Source organism: Cyprinodon tularosa, unplaced genomic scaffold (assembly GCF_016077235.1).
Source record: "Cyprinodon tularosa strain WSP-4 unplaced genomic scaffold, ASM1607723v1 ctg3, whole genome shotgun sequence".
Classification (NCBI taxonomy): Eukaryota; Metazoa; Chordata; class Actinopteri; order Cyprinodontiformes; family Cyprinodontidae; genus Cyprinodon; species Cyprinodon tularosa.
In genome coordinates this window covers 2,186,118-2,204,002 of record NW_024039007.1, presented here as the reverse complement: position 1 = coordinate 2,204,002, position 17,885 = coordinate 2,186,118, and the positions used below count along the sequence as shown (strand labels likewise).

The window sequence follows — 17,885 nt, the reverse complement described above, 5'->3', positions numbered from 1 at the left end:
TGAAAAGAGCCATAATGTGGAGAAGAATGGCCTATTCCACAGTAATGGGAGGAAGAGAGGAAGATAACAAGCTCTATGGGCTGTATGGTTATGGTCCAATGTCAGCTTCAGTTCTGAGCTGTGTAAAAAGGATTTAGCTTCCAGAACCTTGCAAAAGTATTCATACCGTTTTCAGCTTTGTATATATATTTCTAATTTTGCAACAGTTTTTTTGTACTAATATTTAGTTTGGTTTTATAATGAAGACCAAAATAAATTGGATTAAATGGGAAAATCACTTAAAATTTTAGCTGCAAGTGCTTCATGGTGTGTGTATTTTTTTTTCCTGTTGTTGAACAACAGTTCAAGCCCATCCAGATTACATTAAAAAAGTCATTCAAATGATCATTTTAAATACATTTGCCAGAGTCTAATTTGATTTAGCTGTGGACTTTGACGGTGCCATTCTAGGATGTGGATATGCTTTGATCTAAACATTTTTAATGCATCTGTTCACCTTATTTTAACTTTCTTGCTGATAGGTGATCCCCCTTATTGAAAGATTCTCCCACCTTAACTTTGGATCTCTGCTGCTCCTCCAGAGTAATCATTGGCCTCTTAAGTGCTTCCATTGACAATGCTCTCACTGTCCAGCATGTTAATTCAAGATCACCCTGGATGATCATATCTTCTCTGGCTAGCTGGTTTTCCATCTGATTTTTTAAAAATAGGCTAGAACCTGCTGGGATATGACAAAGGTTGAGATACATATTTATAAGCTAACTCTGCCTATAAACTTCTCCACAACTTTCTCCCTAACCTGTCTGCCTCATTTTTTTGTCATCATATTGATGTTTGTTCATTAATGTAACAAACATCATGCTGACATGTCAGTCAGCTTCCCAAATACAACCATAAGGCACAGCCTTCAGCCGGCTGAGGAGGGGGTGCAGGGTCATAAGGAGGAGCAGTGTTCCAGAGATGCTGACAGATGGGTTGTTGCTCCTAAGGTGTTAACAGCCTTTGACACACACTGCTGTGTACTGTCCACCCCCTTTGGCCTTTTCCCATCACATAAAGCTGAATTCCACTCTGCCTAGGTATTTTACAGAGGATCTAAATAAACTCACAGCTTCTGGGCCCTAAAACCTCCTCACTACCTTGACACTGCTGCCTACCTGAGAGTGTGACTGTCCTGGATACCTCCCCCCTGCTGTTCTGAAGTCATGTGAAAACTGGCATGTAGGCCTTTTGTACAAGACATACTTGTTCATCAAGCTGCAAGCTATGGTAGCTAAACTTTTGACAAGACCAGTTTATGTTTTCACATAGCATAACCAAATTTTCAACACCCAAACAGTGTTTGAGCCATCATATAGTATAGAAAGAGTGTTTCTCAACTGCAAAACAGCCTGGGAAAGAAGTTGGTTAAGCAGAGAACCACCAAAAATACACATGGAGGAGCTGCAGAGATCCATGGCTCACTTTTTAGAATTTCTGACATATCCAATTATTGATAAACTTCAACAGATCTGGCCTTTTTGTAAGGCTACTCTTAAGTAAGGAAATTTATAAAAGTATTTTTTTTTTGCAGTTTCCCACAAACCAGGTAGGGGACACAGAAAACATGAGAAGGGGGGTATAGACTAAATTAAAGTTTTTTTTTGCCTGGATGTAAAAAATTTATCTGTGATTTATCTTGCACATCAAAACATATCTGAACAAAAAACAGAAGGAATGGAAACATGATGGTGGCAGCATCATGATGTGGGATTTCTTTTCTTCAGAGGGACAGGATAGTGCGTCAGGGATTCTGGGAAAATAGATCCAGCAAAATAAACTTTAAAATACCTTTTTGAGGCAGACTTTCTCATTCAAGAAGGACACCCCCCCTTGTTATCAAAGTCTATTCTTCATATCTTAAAATGGTCCGGTCATATTCCATACCTAAACGTGTGACAAGACTAGTCAACTAATCTACCTAAGCTGAAATAGGCAAAAATTCTCATGTGTAGACATGTAGATCTGGTAAAACAAAAAAACCCACAGACAAATGTCTTTTACTTAGATGTTTGTTTTTTTGCATCAAGACACCACACTTCTCATAGTTTACATGCAAGATAACTTAAAAATAGTGCTTTGAACTTTATATAATTATTCTTAACAATAGTTCTGTATTTATTGTCTGAGATTTTTGTCAATAGAAGGTAATGTAGACTGCAATGCTTTATCACTGGTGTTATGGGAATATTCATTATAATTGCTTTATTGAACCTCACTCAACATACCTTCATTTGACAGTTAAGTGGCTGCTGTATTGCTTGTTAACACAGAGAGAACAATGTCAAAAGGAAATCACACCTTCTCCTTGTATGTTGTCGTGTTTGTGCTTTAATCACCCGCCCTCTTCCAGCACACCCCCTCCAACCCCAACTGGGTTCCCGTTTTCTCTTTACCATTAAATTGTAAAATCTACTTACTGTGTTGCCAGGCTGATCCCACTCAGGCTGTGTAATCTCCTAGTAATAGAGTGTGAATACTGCCCAGCAATAAATCAGCACCTCATCAGTGCACTTTATTAAATATAGACACCAACAGACAGCTCTTAGTATATTCAATTTACCCTCTGACGTAGGCTCCAGCAGGGGGGATAAAGATAGATTGAGCAATCAGGTGGATGCTGAGGCTTGAACCCCGGCAGAAATGCTGGAGAAAACTTCAAGAAGATTGAGATGGGTGGTGTATGAGGTGCAGGCAGGATCAGGATTTAAATGCTTGGCAGGCGGGTTTAAAAGCGTTTTTGTTTTCTAGTTGATACATTTCAAGCAAAATGAAAATGATAACGTTTATGTCCAACTTGTTTATTTTATCTTGATCTTTTTTATATGAAAGACACTCAGCCTTGTCTGCTGATGTGCCTTGAAGTGATCATTCTCAGAGCGCCATCCCTCATTAAGCAATGCTACTTAATGGCAGGGAAGATAAATTATATGTAATTATGGTGATAATTAAAGCTTGATTCGTCCCGTCTTTGCAGCTAAACAGAGATTTGTAAAGTCCGTATTGGCCAAGGACTGAACACCTCTCAGATTGAAACATGGGATTTATTGTATTAAGTATTTCTTACCCCTCTAACATTAACAGACTCCAGATTAAAATCACGTGTTCCTAAATAGGAAAACATGTTCGTTTTACAGGATTTTCACATAACCTAATAAGATGTTTCTTTATCTTGTTGTTTGGTTTGCTTTAACTTGATTTTGTTTACATATAACAACCGTCATCATGTCAATAAATGAAGGTGGAGTGAGAGCCTGCAGGAGATCTGTTAGTGTTGTGTATGCAGGTGGATTTCTGGTCAAGATATTTATGTTGAGCAAAGCAAGTTATTTCTGAGATGTTATTGATCGGGTTCTTCTCATGCTGTCATGTAAATTCAACAGAAATCCCATCTTTTAGCTTTTTAGAACAAAAACAGTCCAAAGAATAATTATGCTTTGGAATCAAAACAAACCTGACTAATCAGCATTGCATTTATATTCTGGGCTTTTACCGAGACGTTTAGACTAAAAGGGAGAGCTTTGATACAGAAAAAAGCTGACGGCGATATGATCACTGGGCCCAGTTTGAGGTTAGAATTAAAGGCGTGCTGAACCTCTCGGGTCCTGTTTGGGCATAACCAGTGCCCAGAGAGCACTTGACTTGGCTGAGGTGAGATTGCCGCCAGGCAGAAGTCTTCAGGGCCTGCTTGTCCTTCTGATAGCTGGCTATGATAGATCAGCCAATGTCCAGCCAGAATTACTCTCCTTCCCCCCTTTCTATCTCACACTTTCTTTTTCCCTCTAAAGCTTTGGTCCTCTTTGGTCCTCTTTCTTGCTTATCTCCCTCGTCTCTGCTTTATATCTTCTTTTCTCTTCTATCCCCCATTTCTTTCTCTCTTTCGCCTGCCATTTTTTCCTCAACTCTCCCCCCTCTTTGTCTGCTGTGTTGTCTGATTGAGGGTGAGTTACGAGGGGGCTGCAGCTGGAGGGGACTGCCGTGCCTCGTAATTACATCTCTTTTTATTACTTGCGCTAATGGCCCTCGGGGAGAAAGAAACAATAATAAATTAATAGAATATGAACTCCAGCTCAACAGAAATCTCCAGCATTTCATTTTGGACCATCCTGTTCTCCGGCAGATGAAACAGTGCACTGATTAATCTCTGTTAGGGGTTTGAAACAGCCTTCTGTGGGTTTTGGCTGCCCCCTCCTGCTCACAGCTGAAGGCTTTTGGGAAGATAAAGAGAGATTATAGATTTCAGTCTTGTTTTTGGTAGAGAGTTTTATTTTAGTGACCTTAATTTATTATAACCTTTTTCTTTTTGTATTAGTTTTATTTTCTGAAGTTGAGTTAAGTCTGGATGCTATGTTTATTGAAAACATTTTATAACACATAAACCTGAACAATGCATTCTCTTGGTAAAGCATGGGGATAGCAGCATCATGCTGTGGGTTTCTTTTTTTGTTTTTGTTTTTTAGAAGAGAGAGAAATACCTGCTCAGAATTAGCTAGATGATAGATTAAGGTTTATTGAAAACATGATAAAGATAAAAAATGTATTTAGTGTTTCGTATTTTTGTTTCCATTAACGGTTTTGCTAAATTAAGACTGGTGTCCCAAAATGACTCAGATCTGAATTAATGAGGAGTCATTTAATTTGGTTGTTCAGAAAAACCCTAACCGCTTGATTCTTATTTGATCAGTTTGCTAGAAAGCAAGTGAACAAAGAAATAAATGTAGTAATTATCGCTTTGAAGAATCCCAGACAGAAACCTGCTGATGCGTTCAGCTGTGGAGCGGAAAAGGTTCTTCAAGTGAACAGACAGGCTCCTCTGATTTGGTCAATATTGTGTCATGTTTGGTCAAACCCTGCCAAGGCAGTGGGCTGGAAATGAAGATGTAAATATTGATATTTCATTAGGGGAAATCACCCACTCCGACGGCACTTAACAGGGCCACCTTCAGAGTGCAGCGGCCGGAGCGCCGTGTGACCTGTGGAGTCGGGAAGTCACTTCATTACTCGATTAAATTGAGTGGAAAAAGGCGAGGCAACGACACAAGATCCCATTTGGAGCGATAATTTAGGCTTTGAGGAGAGGGGATGGAGCGGGGAAAAACACTACCTCTCCATCTCACAACACTGGATTAAATTCAAGGACTTTTAGCGTCAAAGGTAATTGCAGGCTGCTGGGATGCAAGTTTGCATATGGCTGAGAGGTGTCGGTTGTATCAGAACAACTCGAAAGCCACTCCAGCGAGCTCTGAACAGGGCCGTCACGCGAGCTGTCATGGCGAGAGCAGCGCTTTAGTTCCGCTTCAGTCCTCCTTGGCATTAAAAGGCTACACAAAGCTTCGCCTGTGATTGTGATGCCAACCTGATGCGGCAATCAGCACCACGTCTGTGCTCGCATGACAATTTCTCTCCGGCCAGTCCACAGTCTGCCGACATAATGGCTACGTATGCAGACAAGGAAATAACACAACAAAGCATTTTAAGATGCCGCTTGGAGAAGTGTAATGGAAGAGGCCGCTGGAAAATTTGGCTTATTGCCTTCACTGATAATAGTCAAGTGTTTTGAGTGCTTTCGGCACTCTGCCTTGTTGGCTCTAATTTGGGATTGGACCATTCTAGCACCTTTCAGTTTGAGCTCTTTTCTACCCAGTATTGATTACCCTTCAAAATGTGAAAGCCTTCACATTCTGATCACAATCTGTTAATTAATGTATCCTGCAGCTCTTCCCTTGACGTGGTCATCACCACGATAAGGGAAATTGAACACTCAGGAACTACTCTTCCTGTCTTTTTTTTCTTGTCTCTTCCTCTGCCCCGTTTCTTTTTTCACATGTCCTCATGCTTCTTTGTTTTTGTCTTCTCAAGCTGCATGTGTTGAGAGTGACTAGGGTCTCCTGGCAGGGGGAGATAAACATCGAGTTTGTGGCTACACCATAGTTAAGACCATTTATATTCAAGTGGAAACGTTTGCTGAACATATCCTGGTCAATACAGTAATCTATTGTCTGTTAATCACACATAGGCAGGTACTGTGGAACCAGCAAACTTGTAAAAGCAATCAGGAGCGTTACTCGGCAGCATAATATGCTGTCAGAATGAGCTGCTTGCAGGAATGTCAAGCTGGGGGAAGGAAAGTGTTATGTGAGGAGTGTTTTGGGGCCTGTACTATTTGTTGACAGTCAAATAATAAATGGAAAGAGACATATAACAATTTGAAAATGTTAATAACTGTTAAACCTGTGCACAGGCAGTTATTTTTCCTACCTCAAATTTAAGTATGGCTGTAATATACCTAAAAAAGTACCCTGTAATTGTTGTGTGAAAAGCAGTTGCATTCATTAGCATTAGTTAGAGAAGCTGCAAGGAGACCCCAAGAAAACTCTGGAGGAGCTGCAGCGATAAACTGCTCACATTGAAGCGCTTAATTCAGCCTACATACAAATGGATGTATATGGAGAAAAACAACACTTAACTGGGATATAAACCATTCCCATGTAAAAATGGCACTTGTTAGTGGTAGTGTCAGAGAACCTAATAAAGGTTTGTAAGAAAATGGACCTAAATAGAGAGCAGTCCTGGAAGAAAACCTCTTACAGACTGGAAAATTAATAGAAGAAAAGTATAAGTAAAGCTTCATTGAGAGTATTCAGATTGAAAACATTTTCATGTTTTAAAAGGACCAGTCAATGTAGAGACTGTAACAGCAATCCTTCATTTATGTTCAAAGATTCTCTCTATCTGGGGGAAACAGTGTCAGATTTAGGAGTTTGCCCTGGGTGTTGTTGGTTCAAGCCCTGGCTCCGCTTTCATTGTCGTTGTGTCCTTGGGCAAGACACTTCACCCAAATTGCCTACCAATGGTCAGAGGGCCTCATGTGTATGGCAGCCTCCTTTCTGTCCGTGAGCCCTAGGGCAGCTGTGCCTACAATGGAGTTTGCCACTGTCAGTGTGTGAGTGAACCAGTTTCAGTATTTAGATGCTGCTATAAACATGTTTTAAAGACTTGCCGCCTATTATTATAGTTAAAGGTAGTTCTCCAATGCATTGATTCAAGACAGTTAGAATGTTTTCATTAATTAAAGTGTTTTAAAACTATGTCATTTTAATTCCACTTTCACATAATGCATGGCCTAAACCCCTTTGAAACACATTGACGTGTGTGGCACACATAGTTTTGCCGTAGTTAGGCCCCTTACTTTTTTCCTCTCATAGTTGTCTTGACTTTCTTTTGTATGTGTTTCTCAGAGCTCATCTGAGGAGGTTATGGGAGCTAGTTTTATTTGATCTTCTATTCTCAGCATATGTAGAGGTGTCAGAGAGGAAATGACCACAGTTTGATGTTCCCAAGTCAATTTCAGCCCATCCAGCTGCTGCAGAACGACACCCTAAGTTGGTCTTAATGCTTGGTTTAAACCCCCTGATCCCAGCGCTACACGTGTTTGGATTTATGTTCATACATATAGATGTCATGATCTTAACGTTCACGTCTCTGTTGACACGTTTCTTGTGTTTGCGCTCATGTGTGTTTGTCTCCTCGTCACCTCCTCCTGTTACAGTGTTCATGTCATGTCCTTAACCCTTCAGATATGAATGCGCATATATGCTAATCCCCCTAACACCAATAGCAGCAAGGCAGGATACAAAGGGTAACCACATGGCTTTGTTGTTCTCAGACCTTTGCACTGATTTACTGTCCTCACTTATAGGAAAGCCCTCTCAAGTGCTCTGAAACAAGCTTCAAAGAGGACCTTGCTTTTAAAGTTAAGCACATGTATGAGCTGGTTTAGCAGAACTGATCAGCCTGTTTCTTTCTTTTACTTTACTTAACTTTCCAGCCTCAATTGCCATTTATCAATAAAGCGATTTATTTTTGGTGCCATCTGTTTATATGCTGCCACATTGCCCTCACACAGCTCCTGTTTTCTCATCCAGGTTTCTCCACCCTCTCTCTGGGAGACCAGATGAGTCTATTGCAGAGCGCCTGGATGGAAATCCTAATCCTCAGCATCGTGTTCCGCTCATTGCCCTACGAGGACGAGCTCGTCTACGCCGAGGACTATATCATGGATGAGGAGCACTCGCGGCTGACGGGCCTGCTTGACCTCTATGTCTCCATCCTGCAGCTGGTGCGCAAGTACAAGAAACTCAAGGTTGAGAAGGAGGAGTTTGTCACCCTGAAAGCCATCGCTCTCGCCAACTCAGGTGAGAAGAGTTGAGCTCACAGTCCAGTTAAAAACTGTGGTTAATTAGATGAATAATCTTAAATTTAACATAAATATTTATTCATTAACTTAATGGCAACTTATTTTATTAATTGTATAATACATTTTTTTAAGTACATAAATATACAATTATACAAAAAAGAATGTAAAAGTTTTTTCTAAAGACGATTTCAGTGATAAAAGGTCAAAAGCTTACTCAGTTTGAAGAGTAGCTAAAATAAACAGTCCTTTTTAACCATATTCATACCCCATATAAGAAGTTTATCATATATCACTGATTTATAGCGCCTAAATAGAAGTAGAATAACCAGACTGCTTCATTTTCACTAATTTTATTGTAATTACTGGGAGTTCCTCTAATTGTTGAACCAGTCGCATTGTTTGAAAATATTTCTAACATGGTGCATCTTGTGAAATTGTATTAACTTACCTATTTAAATGTTGAGTTATTCAAAAGTGAGTGCAGTGAGTGCTCATATTATAGAAATAAAAAATATTGATCGAAATACTTATTCACTAATGCAGCGCTATATAGTAAACACGTTTTTAAATACTCCCAATTATTGTAAAAATCCTTTGTATTGTATAATTAAAGTAAAAAAAAAATGACCTACACACTGTTATTATTTTGTTTGTTTTTTAGTCTTCAAGGCACTATATCGAATATTGAAATAAAATAGAATAAAAATAAAGTATTAAAAAGTAGATCCCTCACAAATATTATGGTTTTTAATTATGCGTATACACAAATTCTAATGACCAAATACTATTCCACATGTAGACAAAAACAAACAATAATTATTAGTAAATAAAATTAAATGATCTTTTATGCTTTTAATAGTTAGTTAAAATTGTAAAAAAAAAATGTGTTCTCTTTCTTACATTCTGTTTACCTTGAGAAAATAACACAGTTTCAAGGGTAATTATTAGTTTGGACTATCAGATAAATTGATGGAGAAAAGACAAGGCGCAAAAAGAAAATTCAGGAAGGATTTCATTTTTTTCGTTTTGTAATTGAACATCTTCCGATCTGTGATATTGCTTGTGTGCTCCCTCCCTTTCTCCATCCTCATAAAGTAGCTGCAGGGCACAGCAGCTATGTGAGGTAAATTAAGCATTTCATTAGGAGCACGTGGGCTGTCAATAAAATGTGTTAAGTCGAATGGAATGAATATCAGGGGGAGGTGGGCCTCGTTTGTTCCAATGCAAAGGCTGCACACCGCTATTGACAAGGCGCCTTTTGAGGAGGCAGGACCTGTCCGACTCTGATCAATGCGTGCCTGGGTCACCAGGCCCCTTTCCCTTGTTTTGTCCTGGGCTGAAAATGAAAATGCTGATGCAAGGACTTTGCTTTCAGACAGCAGAGCTTTTGGGAGACAGGTAGGGTGGGGAGAACTGGGGGATGGGAAGAGAAGAGGAGGGGGGAACAAGGTCTCTGGAAGATCGCTCTCCTGGGAACCCCTCTGTCTGACAGCTGTGAAAATTCATAGCGATTGATTTTGTAATTAGCAGTTTATCAATTCGATCGACGTGGGCTCACTGATGGATTGCAGGGAAATTGTTTCTTCAAAGTTGTTTTTTATTCCTCCCCCTCCTCCACCGAGCGGAGCAGTGTGCGAGCTGCCCTCTTTTCTTTTCCCATCTGTTGAGATGTCTCCATCGCTCTTTTTATTTTCTCCCTGCTGTAAAACATTTCATTAAAGCTGCTTTATCACAGAAATGGGTGTCGGTGCGAAAACTAGAAGAAAACACTGGATTGATTTGTTAAGGCAAACGATCTGAGTGTGAACATGATTTCAGTGAAACGCAAGAGATAATTATAATCATGTCCTGTCACATTCTCATCTGTGCTCTTTTTTTTCTCCCTTTTTTGGCTTTTGTTCTCACCCCATACAACCCCTCCCACATTCACTTTACAAAAACGACCTACTTCATTTTACCACTGTGGATTTGAAAACCGTCGGGGTGAGAAATGTCTCAAGGTCTTGGGAATACAGTTGTTCCAGTCAATGAATCTGGGGCGAAGCCTGAAATCTGTTTTGCCTTTTATTGTCCCGTGTGGTAAAATATGCGCTGCCAAGGTGAGACGAGTCAGGCGGCCAATGACACATTGTCTCCCAGTTGCAAGGTGCCAGTTAACCAGTGAGGGAAAGTGCCACCTCGGAGCCTCCCAGGGAGCGAAGAGATAGAAGACAAAAGCTGTGGGCCAAAAAATAAAGGCCGGAAATGGAAGGGGAGGGACGTATCTAAAAGGGCAGTCAAGCTGATATAAACATTAGTTCTAAACAGCACTATTTTAATAAGAGTTGTAAGTTTTTCAATGGATTGCTTTTTAGTCTTATTTTTTCAGAACATCTACATTTCTTTGATAAACAGTTAATAAAAATGTAATAGACTGTTTTATTAAGCCGACTGACTAAATAAAAAGACAAAAAAATGTTTTAAATATAACGCTTCTTTTACTTTGTTCTGTTTTTTTCAGAAAGATACTGCTCAAAAGAGCAAAATTATTAGTTTTTTTTATTATTTTATATAAATTCACCCAATACTGGTTATTTGGCTCAGCGACAGTTTAGAGCGTTGAACTATTAAATATCATAGTCCTCCTTCAAGCTGTATTTATAGTTCTCAAAGGTTTTTAGGATTTGAAATTCTTAAAATCTTCTTTCTTTCCTCTTGTCCTAGCAGACTCCATGCACATAGAGGACATGGAGGCCGTCCAAAAGCTGCAAGACGCTCTCCACGAGGCCCTTCAGGACTACGAGAGCAGCCAGCACCAGGAGGACCCACGACGGGCTGGCAAACTGCTCATGACGCTCCCCCTACTGAGGCAGACTGCAACTAAGGCTGTGCAGCACTTTTATAGCATTAAGGTGCAAGGCAAGGTGCCAATGCACAAACTCTTCCTAGAGATGCTGGAGGCCAAGGTCTGATTGGAGGCAGAGGCCTGCAATAAAAAGAGTGACTTGAATCATGGCTGAGGGTTCTCAAGACGCAGAACCAGCAATGTCATTTGCAAAGCAGAGACTTCGATCTACCATCTTTGTGGATCCTTTGGACTTATAATAATGATTAAAAAACAAGTGGAAAACTTGGTTATTAGTATAAATATAAAATGATGCAGATTAATTTAAAATATATAATAAATACTATGTACAGTAATAATTTTCTTTTGTAATTATCAGTGGTCACGCTGTATATGAAGGACCTTTTTGCCCCTTTGCATCTTCAGAACAAGCTCCAAAAAATGTTGTTCTTAAGAAAGCAAAGGCGTCAATAACCATAAGAAAACTTGTGTGTTGTTGTTTTTTTTTTTTTGTCTGGACTTAACCAGGACATGTAAATAATTACTACTTGGAAAGCTGAGTGTTCGGTCCAAAGCTGAACAACCTTGGTAACCATTTTCCCTTGTTCTCCTCCTCCCCCCAAAAAAAAAGGTTGTAAAAGAGAAGAGAAATAAGGGAAATAGTTACCTAAATGTGAACTCTTATTGGTGAAATGTCCTTGGATAACATACCTCTACTGAGCAGTAAGCAGTCTGATCTAAGTGGATCATTTTCAAACTGGAAGAGTTGCCGAACCATGTTTAACCAACCTAGCATAGGCAGGTAAAATAGTCTTATGTAGTAGTTTGGCAATAGGGAAGCTTTGGAGAAGCCAGGCTTAATTTCCTGTTTCATGTGCTTTTCTTTGCTGCTGTTGCCTAAAGACCATGCCTGTCCGTACGTCATTTTCACCTGTGCAAGACAACACTTGTTCCCCTGTTGCACACCCATATTTTTCCTCTTCTGAAAACGTCTGTGTTGGTGCTTCTCAAGCACAAAACCCCCAGACCAGGCTGTCGGTTAAGCCTTTGGAAATTGCTTTTTGACATGCAAATAGATGGCCTGATTCAGTGTAGGTGAAAGATAATCAGCGGTTTTGGTGCGGAAGTTTCAAAGGATTTATGCTGGGTGGCAGAAGTCTATGAGATTCCTTGTTCAAACAATCAGAGACCTATATGTCAACCAGTCTATTTTGGGCTCTATAAGCCAGAGGGAGCAAGGTGTCCGGCATCTGCTCTCACCATTTTAGACATCTCCCATCTTTTAATAGCTGTGCCTGCATTTATAGGGCTTCAGCCGAACAGAGGTAAATGGCAGGTGCAAATGAGGAGCTGTGGTGTTTCAAAGTTTGTTTATTTTTACCCAGTGAGGGGCTGTTGTCCATGCAGCCTTTACACCAGGGGTAGAACGAACACGTGGTCTACTTCTTGACCTTATGTTGACACAACAGCTGGTGCAGAATAACACCTCCCCACCAATAACCGTGAGAATCTTCAGCGCCCAATCATGCACATGTGAACAACTATGCAAGAACCAAAGTGTGCACAACTCAAAGGGCAACAGTTTATTTGTACAACGTGTGATCTCTGGTGGGAGGATGATTCACCTGCTTTTTTCCTTGTTTCGGTCCATTACGCTAAGTGAGGGTAATGCTTCAGTGCCGTCTGCCACCCTCCTCATGCAGGAGTATTTGCTGAAAGGTAATGCTTAAACAGCTTTAGTGATATATTGTGGCTATGTCACAACAATATGATACTGTGATCAAAGGAATCCCTGACATTGCATAGGTTAGAGTTGCGGCTATGCTTGTGATATAAAAGGCTAGCAGCAATCGAGCGGCCAGCAGCTGCCTGAATGGCCAACAATGGAGAATTACTCCTGAGATCTTCCTGCACCTTCCTACTAGAACTAGCCAGATTAAAAACACTACTGTAGAAGGTGGAATTTAAGTTGTTCTACTGTTGTGCAATACAGCAGGGACCAATTCTGACTGAAATGGCATGTTTAGAGAGCATTTGAAAATCTTGTAATATGGTTTCATTTTTACTTATATCGACTAAAATTGCAGTACAAACAAAGACATTAGGTTTCTTTTCATTTTTTTGCCAATACAAATCTTAGTAAAGTCAACTGCAAAATGGCACTGACAGCATGAGATTTTTGGCTAGAGTAAAAGTACCAGTTCCAAGTTACAGTAGTAAGATCAGTAAGTACAGTAAGTATTAAAACACCTTAATAAGAGCCTCTTTATCTTCCACAACATGAATATATCTGTTTTTAATGACCAGACATGTTTTTAAACAATACATTTGGTGTTTTCTGTAAATATGAGAAAAACATAGTCATTCTCTTTCAGCCTGCTTACTGACAGTGTGCAGCCACGCGAGGGGAAGGGCACAAGATAACTCCAGCATTTTATCATCCATACCATTATAGGGACATTTACCAGCAGAAATAGAAAATTCTAGCTGTATTAGAAGTATGCTAGAAGGCTTTGCCTATAGCAATACACTGTGGCTTTATAATAATTCCATGATCAATGGTAACCATGACTTAGGCGGTTAGAGATGGGTTAGAGATGCATAGGTTTGAAGCTTCTAGGATTCATCCAACCCACTTCTACTTGAAATAGCCATTGTCCAGATAACTAACTCCTCTTTTGAAAGAAAAGATTATAGGTGAAGTTACTTTTATGTTGTTTAACCCTGCAGGGACCAATTTACACTGAAATCGCTCTAAAGGGTTGCCTTCAGAGTGAGCTAAATTTTGTAGAATCTTAATGTTAGTTGCATTAAATCTTTTTACATCAAAACAACTTAACCAGGCTTGTGCCAATTTGAGGATACAAAATGAAAAAAGAAATTGCAATGAATAGTGTTTATTTTTTCCCCCAGTGAAATTACACCACATTAAGTAAAAGACAGGACTTGATTATGTGGATGGGCTGGTATCAGAATTGTTGGTAAAGCTTAAAAAAGATGTAAAACAGGATAATTTTCATAATTTGCTTTGATTGCTGGCTGGTCCGTATTTTTCAGAAATGCTACTAAACCAGCTACTGTGGTGTGCAGCAAGAAGTGGGGGCGGGGCACCAATGCATTACTCTGTTCTATATAGCCAGAGGAAAACAACCCATCCCTACATACCTTACAAGTTGTGTCTGTATGTGTATTGTAAATATATCAGCATCATTAACAGTAGATTGCCCAAACACCATTGGAGAACAAAGTATGCAGCGCTCTGCTGGCTACTACCTCATCACCATATTACCAATTTTTCTCTGACTTCATCTGTGACATACCTGAGCCATCATAATTTTTATCAACCATAACCTCAAAAAAATAATAATAAAATCAGTCTTCTCAGTGGTTCTGCCAAAACATTTGTAATTGTTGTCATGTTTCTTCTCATCTCACTCATTCCTCAGAGGCATTTGTAAAGGTAAAGCATGCTTAATTTCAACCATACAACTTTACCGTTATGGTGAGGCAAAGTGGGTATGTGTTTATATGAGCATCGTTGTGTCAGAATTGGTCCCTTAAAGGAATAGTACACCCAAAACATGATTAGCCTTCATTTTCTACTCACCTCCATGCTGAACAACACTCTGGAGTACTTTTTTGATATCTCAAATGCATCTGGAGATCTGGGAGGCTTCTTGCTGTCTGCTGACATTCAAATAATGGAGGTCCATGGCGCCCGAGACAGAAAGGTCCATAAAAGTCCACAAAAACGTGTCAATATTCCTCCATACTGCTCGTCCAATGTAATCCAAGTGTCCTGAGTGGGTAGCATCCAGAATTTACTCGAAACGAAGTCATTTAGAATGTTTTTAGAGCATAAACAGTAGTGTATAGGATTTCCTAATAGCGCCCCCATGCGCGCTCACGATTCTACGGAAGCCGGCAGACCAAACCGGAAGGAAGTGCGCATTCAGCGTCTGGTCTGCCGATAATGCAAGCGTAGAAGAAGAAATGTGCTGTTTACCTGTGCAAAGAAAGAAACAACGAAAGAAAAATGTCTGAGGACTTCAGTGTTGAGGAAGAGCATGAGTTCTTTGCCGAGCTGAATGCGCTGGTTTGGTCTGCCGGCTTCCGTAGAATCGTGAGCGCGCATGGGGGCGCTATTAGGAAATCCTATACACTACTGTTTAGGCTCTAAAACGTTCTAAATGACTTCGTTTCGAGTAAATTCTGGATGCTACCCACTCAGGACACTTGGATTACATTGGACGAGCAGTATGGAGGAATATTGACAAGTTTTTGTGGACTTTTGTGGACCTTTCTGTCTCGGGCGCCATAGACCTCCATTATTTGAATGTCAGCAGACAGCAAGAAGTCTCCCAGATCTCCAGATGCATTTGAGATATCAAAAAAGTACTCCAGAGTGTTGTTCAGCATGGGGGTGAGTAGAAAATGAAGGCTAATCATGTTTTGGGTGTACTATTCCTTTAATGAGACAAACTGCAAACACGGGGCAGGTAACTGATTTCCTGTGCCTGTGTTGAGTATTTATTGTGTGAATTATATCATTTGGCAATGGTGTACATTGATATCTCTGATTGTTGAATCACCAATATCTGTGTTACTTCTGTTTTGATTTTCAAAAAGATAAAGGATCAATGAATTAAATACTCACTGAGCTCCATGTTTTCTATGCATTTACTCAAACGTTAACATTGGCATGAGAATTATTCACAGGTCTAGCATTGGGAATCAGGAAATACTTTTTAAGCCTTGCTGATTAGTCATCATTATTTTACCTTATATGCAACAACAGAGTTTTAAATCTCCAAAGAATTGAACAGAGCAACTTTGTTTAGCTCTTTTCAAACTTCCTGCTGAAAGGCTCTTTCGTTTTTTCACAGCCCAACTAAATTGCAGACACAGTATTGCTAAATACTGTGTTGCCAATTTGTGTTATTACCTTACCATACTAGGAAACAATTTAATTATTGTAAAGAGGACCAACATTATAAGAGAGAGGTGGATAATAAAGGGAATAAAACATAAAGACAATGTTTAGAAATTCAAATGATTTTTGTTGAGTCTTAACTGTATCATTCAGTTAGGATCCTGCAACAACAACCTAACCGGCAGAGGCTTCAGGCAAGCTCATTTGCAACCTGGATGGAGAGAAATTGGACATCTTCTGCTCTGCTTGCAGCTACAAAGAACTACTGTGTTGGGTTGTGATATTTATAAAACTAACAAAATCTATTTTTTGGCCCCTCAAAACCAACAAGGGGAAATATGGGACAGTCTTGATTATTTTCTTGTACCTGTTTTATAAAGATGCAAACCTCCTCAACTCCTCACTGAATCACAATGAGAGAAACACAAGATGAAGAGCACAGCAGACAACCCCAAGTATTTTTACATACAAACATTCTTGACTGGATAGGGGGTTTCTTCCACATGAAGTAGCGGTGAAACTGACTATGTTGAAAACCTGTTCCAAGGTGGATATATTTGAAGCCGAACCCAGTGGTCCTTTGCTAATGATTACCTGACGCTTTAGCTGTCAAAGGCTCAGAATGTGGACCCAAAATTCAAGCAGACAGATCTAAGTGATTTAGAAACAAGCTTTTATTTAAGTGAGAAATTTGCAGCTGCTCGTCAGCTGGGGCAGGCTAACTGGATTCTCTGTAGAGATGGAACTCAGGTCAGTGACTTCAGGATTCAGAACGAATGATAATGAGCATGAGAGTTATCAACCTGGTAAAGTTCAGTCTAAGGCCAAGAAGAGGAGCGAAGTCTGGAGGGGTGATTACTCTATAGTTTGCGATGAAGCCGATTCCAGAGATCCAGGAAAGAAGTGGAGCAGCGACCAGCAGCAGCCAGAGCACACAGAGGAGCAGAAGGAGCCAGAGGGATAATCCAAGCCGGTGTCAGAAGACAGGTCCAAGGTTGATAACAGGCAGAATCCAGATAACAGTGAGGAGAAAGATTAGGCACACAGGTCAGAATCTGGCAGTCAAACACAAGGGGGTACGCCAGAAACTAGTACTCTCACAATAGGCTCAAATAATCTGGCACCAATGGCTGGGAACAGGTAGCTTAAATGGAAGCAAGAACAGGTGGATCTGATTAGAGAAAATGAACACAGGGCATAGCAAAGCAACTGTAAGAAAAAGAGCCAAACTAAATACTAATTAATAGCTTCAAAATTAATTTAGGATGCAGAATATTTATATCAATTTAATGCATGTATTGCAGGTAATATTGAAATTTTCACATTTACAAAAGAAATATTGACATATTGACACTTTTATTAAATACCGACACTTTTTTGAAGTATTGAAAATGTGACACTTTTGGTATTCCATTCATGCTCCAGATGCAATTGATCCATATTAAAGACTTTCTGTTTAAATATGAGAACACAATATTATGGTCAAAATATTTATTTAGCATTTGAGCTTTGACAAATTGATTGACTATTTATTCACTTCCACCGCTGCACCTGCCCGATTCTGATGTTGGAGAGATGGACATGCCTGTTAGTCACGTCAGTTTAGTGCGCAGCCTGATAACAATTATTATCGGAAGCATCCTAGATACTACTATATATACGAAAGAAAAACAACACACCCCTGACAGAAACAGCATAGCTTGTAGTTCCATCAGACCACAAACAAACCATGATGACAGTCTGCACAGAAAGCGGGCTGTCTGCAGCTGAGAGAAATCCGAGGTTAAACTCAACTTGCAGCTTGAGGCTTGATCCTCTGTAAAATTAATGGAGCCACTGCCTGACCCATGTCGAGGGGAAGATTTGGGTAATTTTTTTCCTTTGTTCATCTG

At 39.8% G+C, this 17,885-nt stretch overlaps 1 protein-coding gene across 11 annotated transcripts in view; it reads left to right on the top strand.

Moving 5' to 3' along the window:
• The window catches only part of esrrb (estrogen-related receptor beta), a 57,041-nt gene extending 45,295 nt beyond the window's left edge, over window positions 1-11,746 (top strand). For all 11 annotated transcript variants that reach the window (XM_038291468.1, XM_038291471.1, XM_038291469.1 and 8 more), the window contains 2 exons: window positions 7,965-8,234; window positions 10,943-11,746. In XM_038291468.1, coding sequence (XP_038147396.1) covers window positions 7,965-8,234; window positions 10,943-11,187 — 515 coding nt within the window. In that variant the 3' untranslated portion in view covers window positions 11,188-11,746. The remainder of the gene's footprint in view (window positions 1-7,964; window positions 8,235-10,942) is intronic.
• The last annotated feature ends 6,139 nt before the right edge of the window (window positions 11,747-17,885 follow it).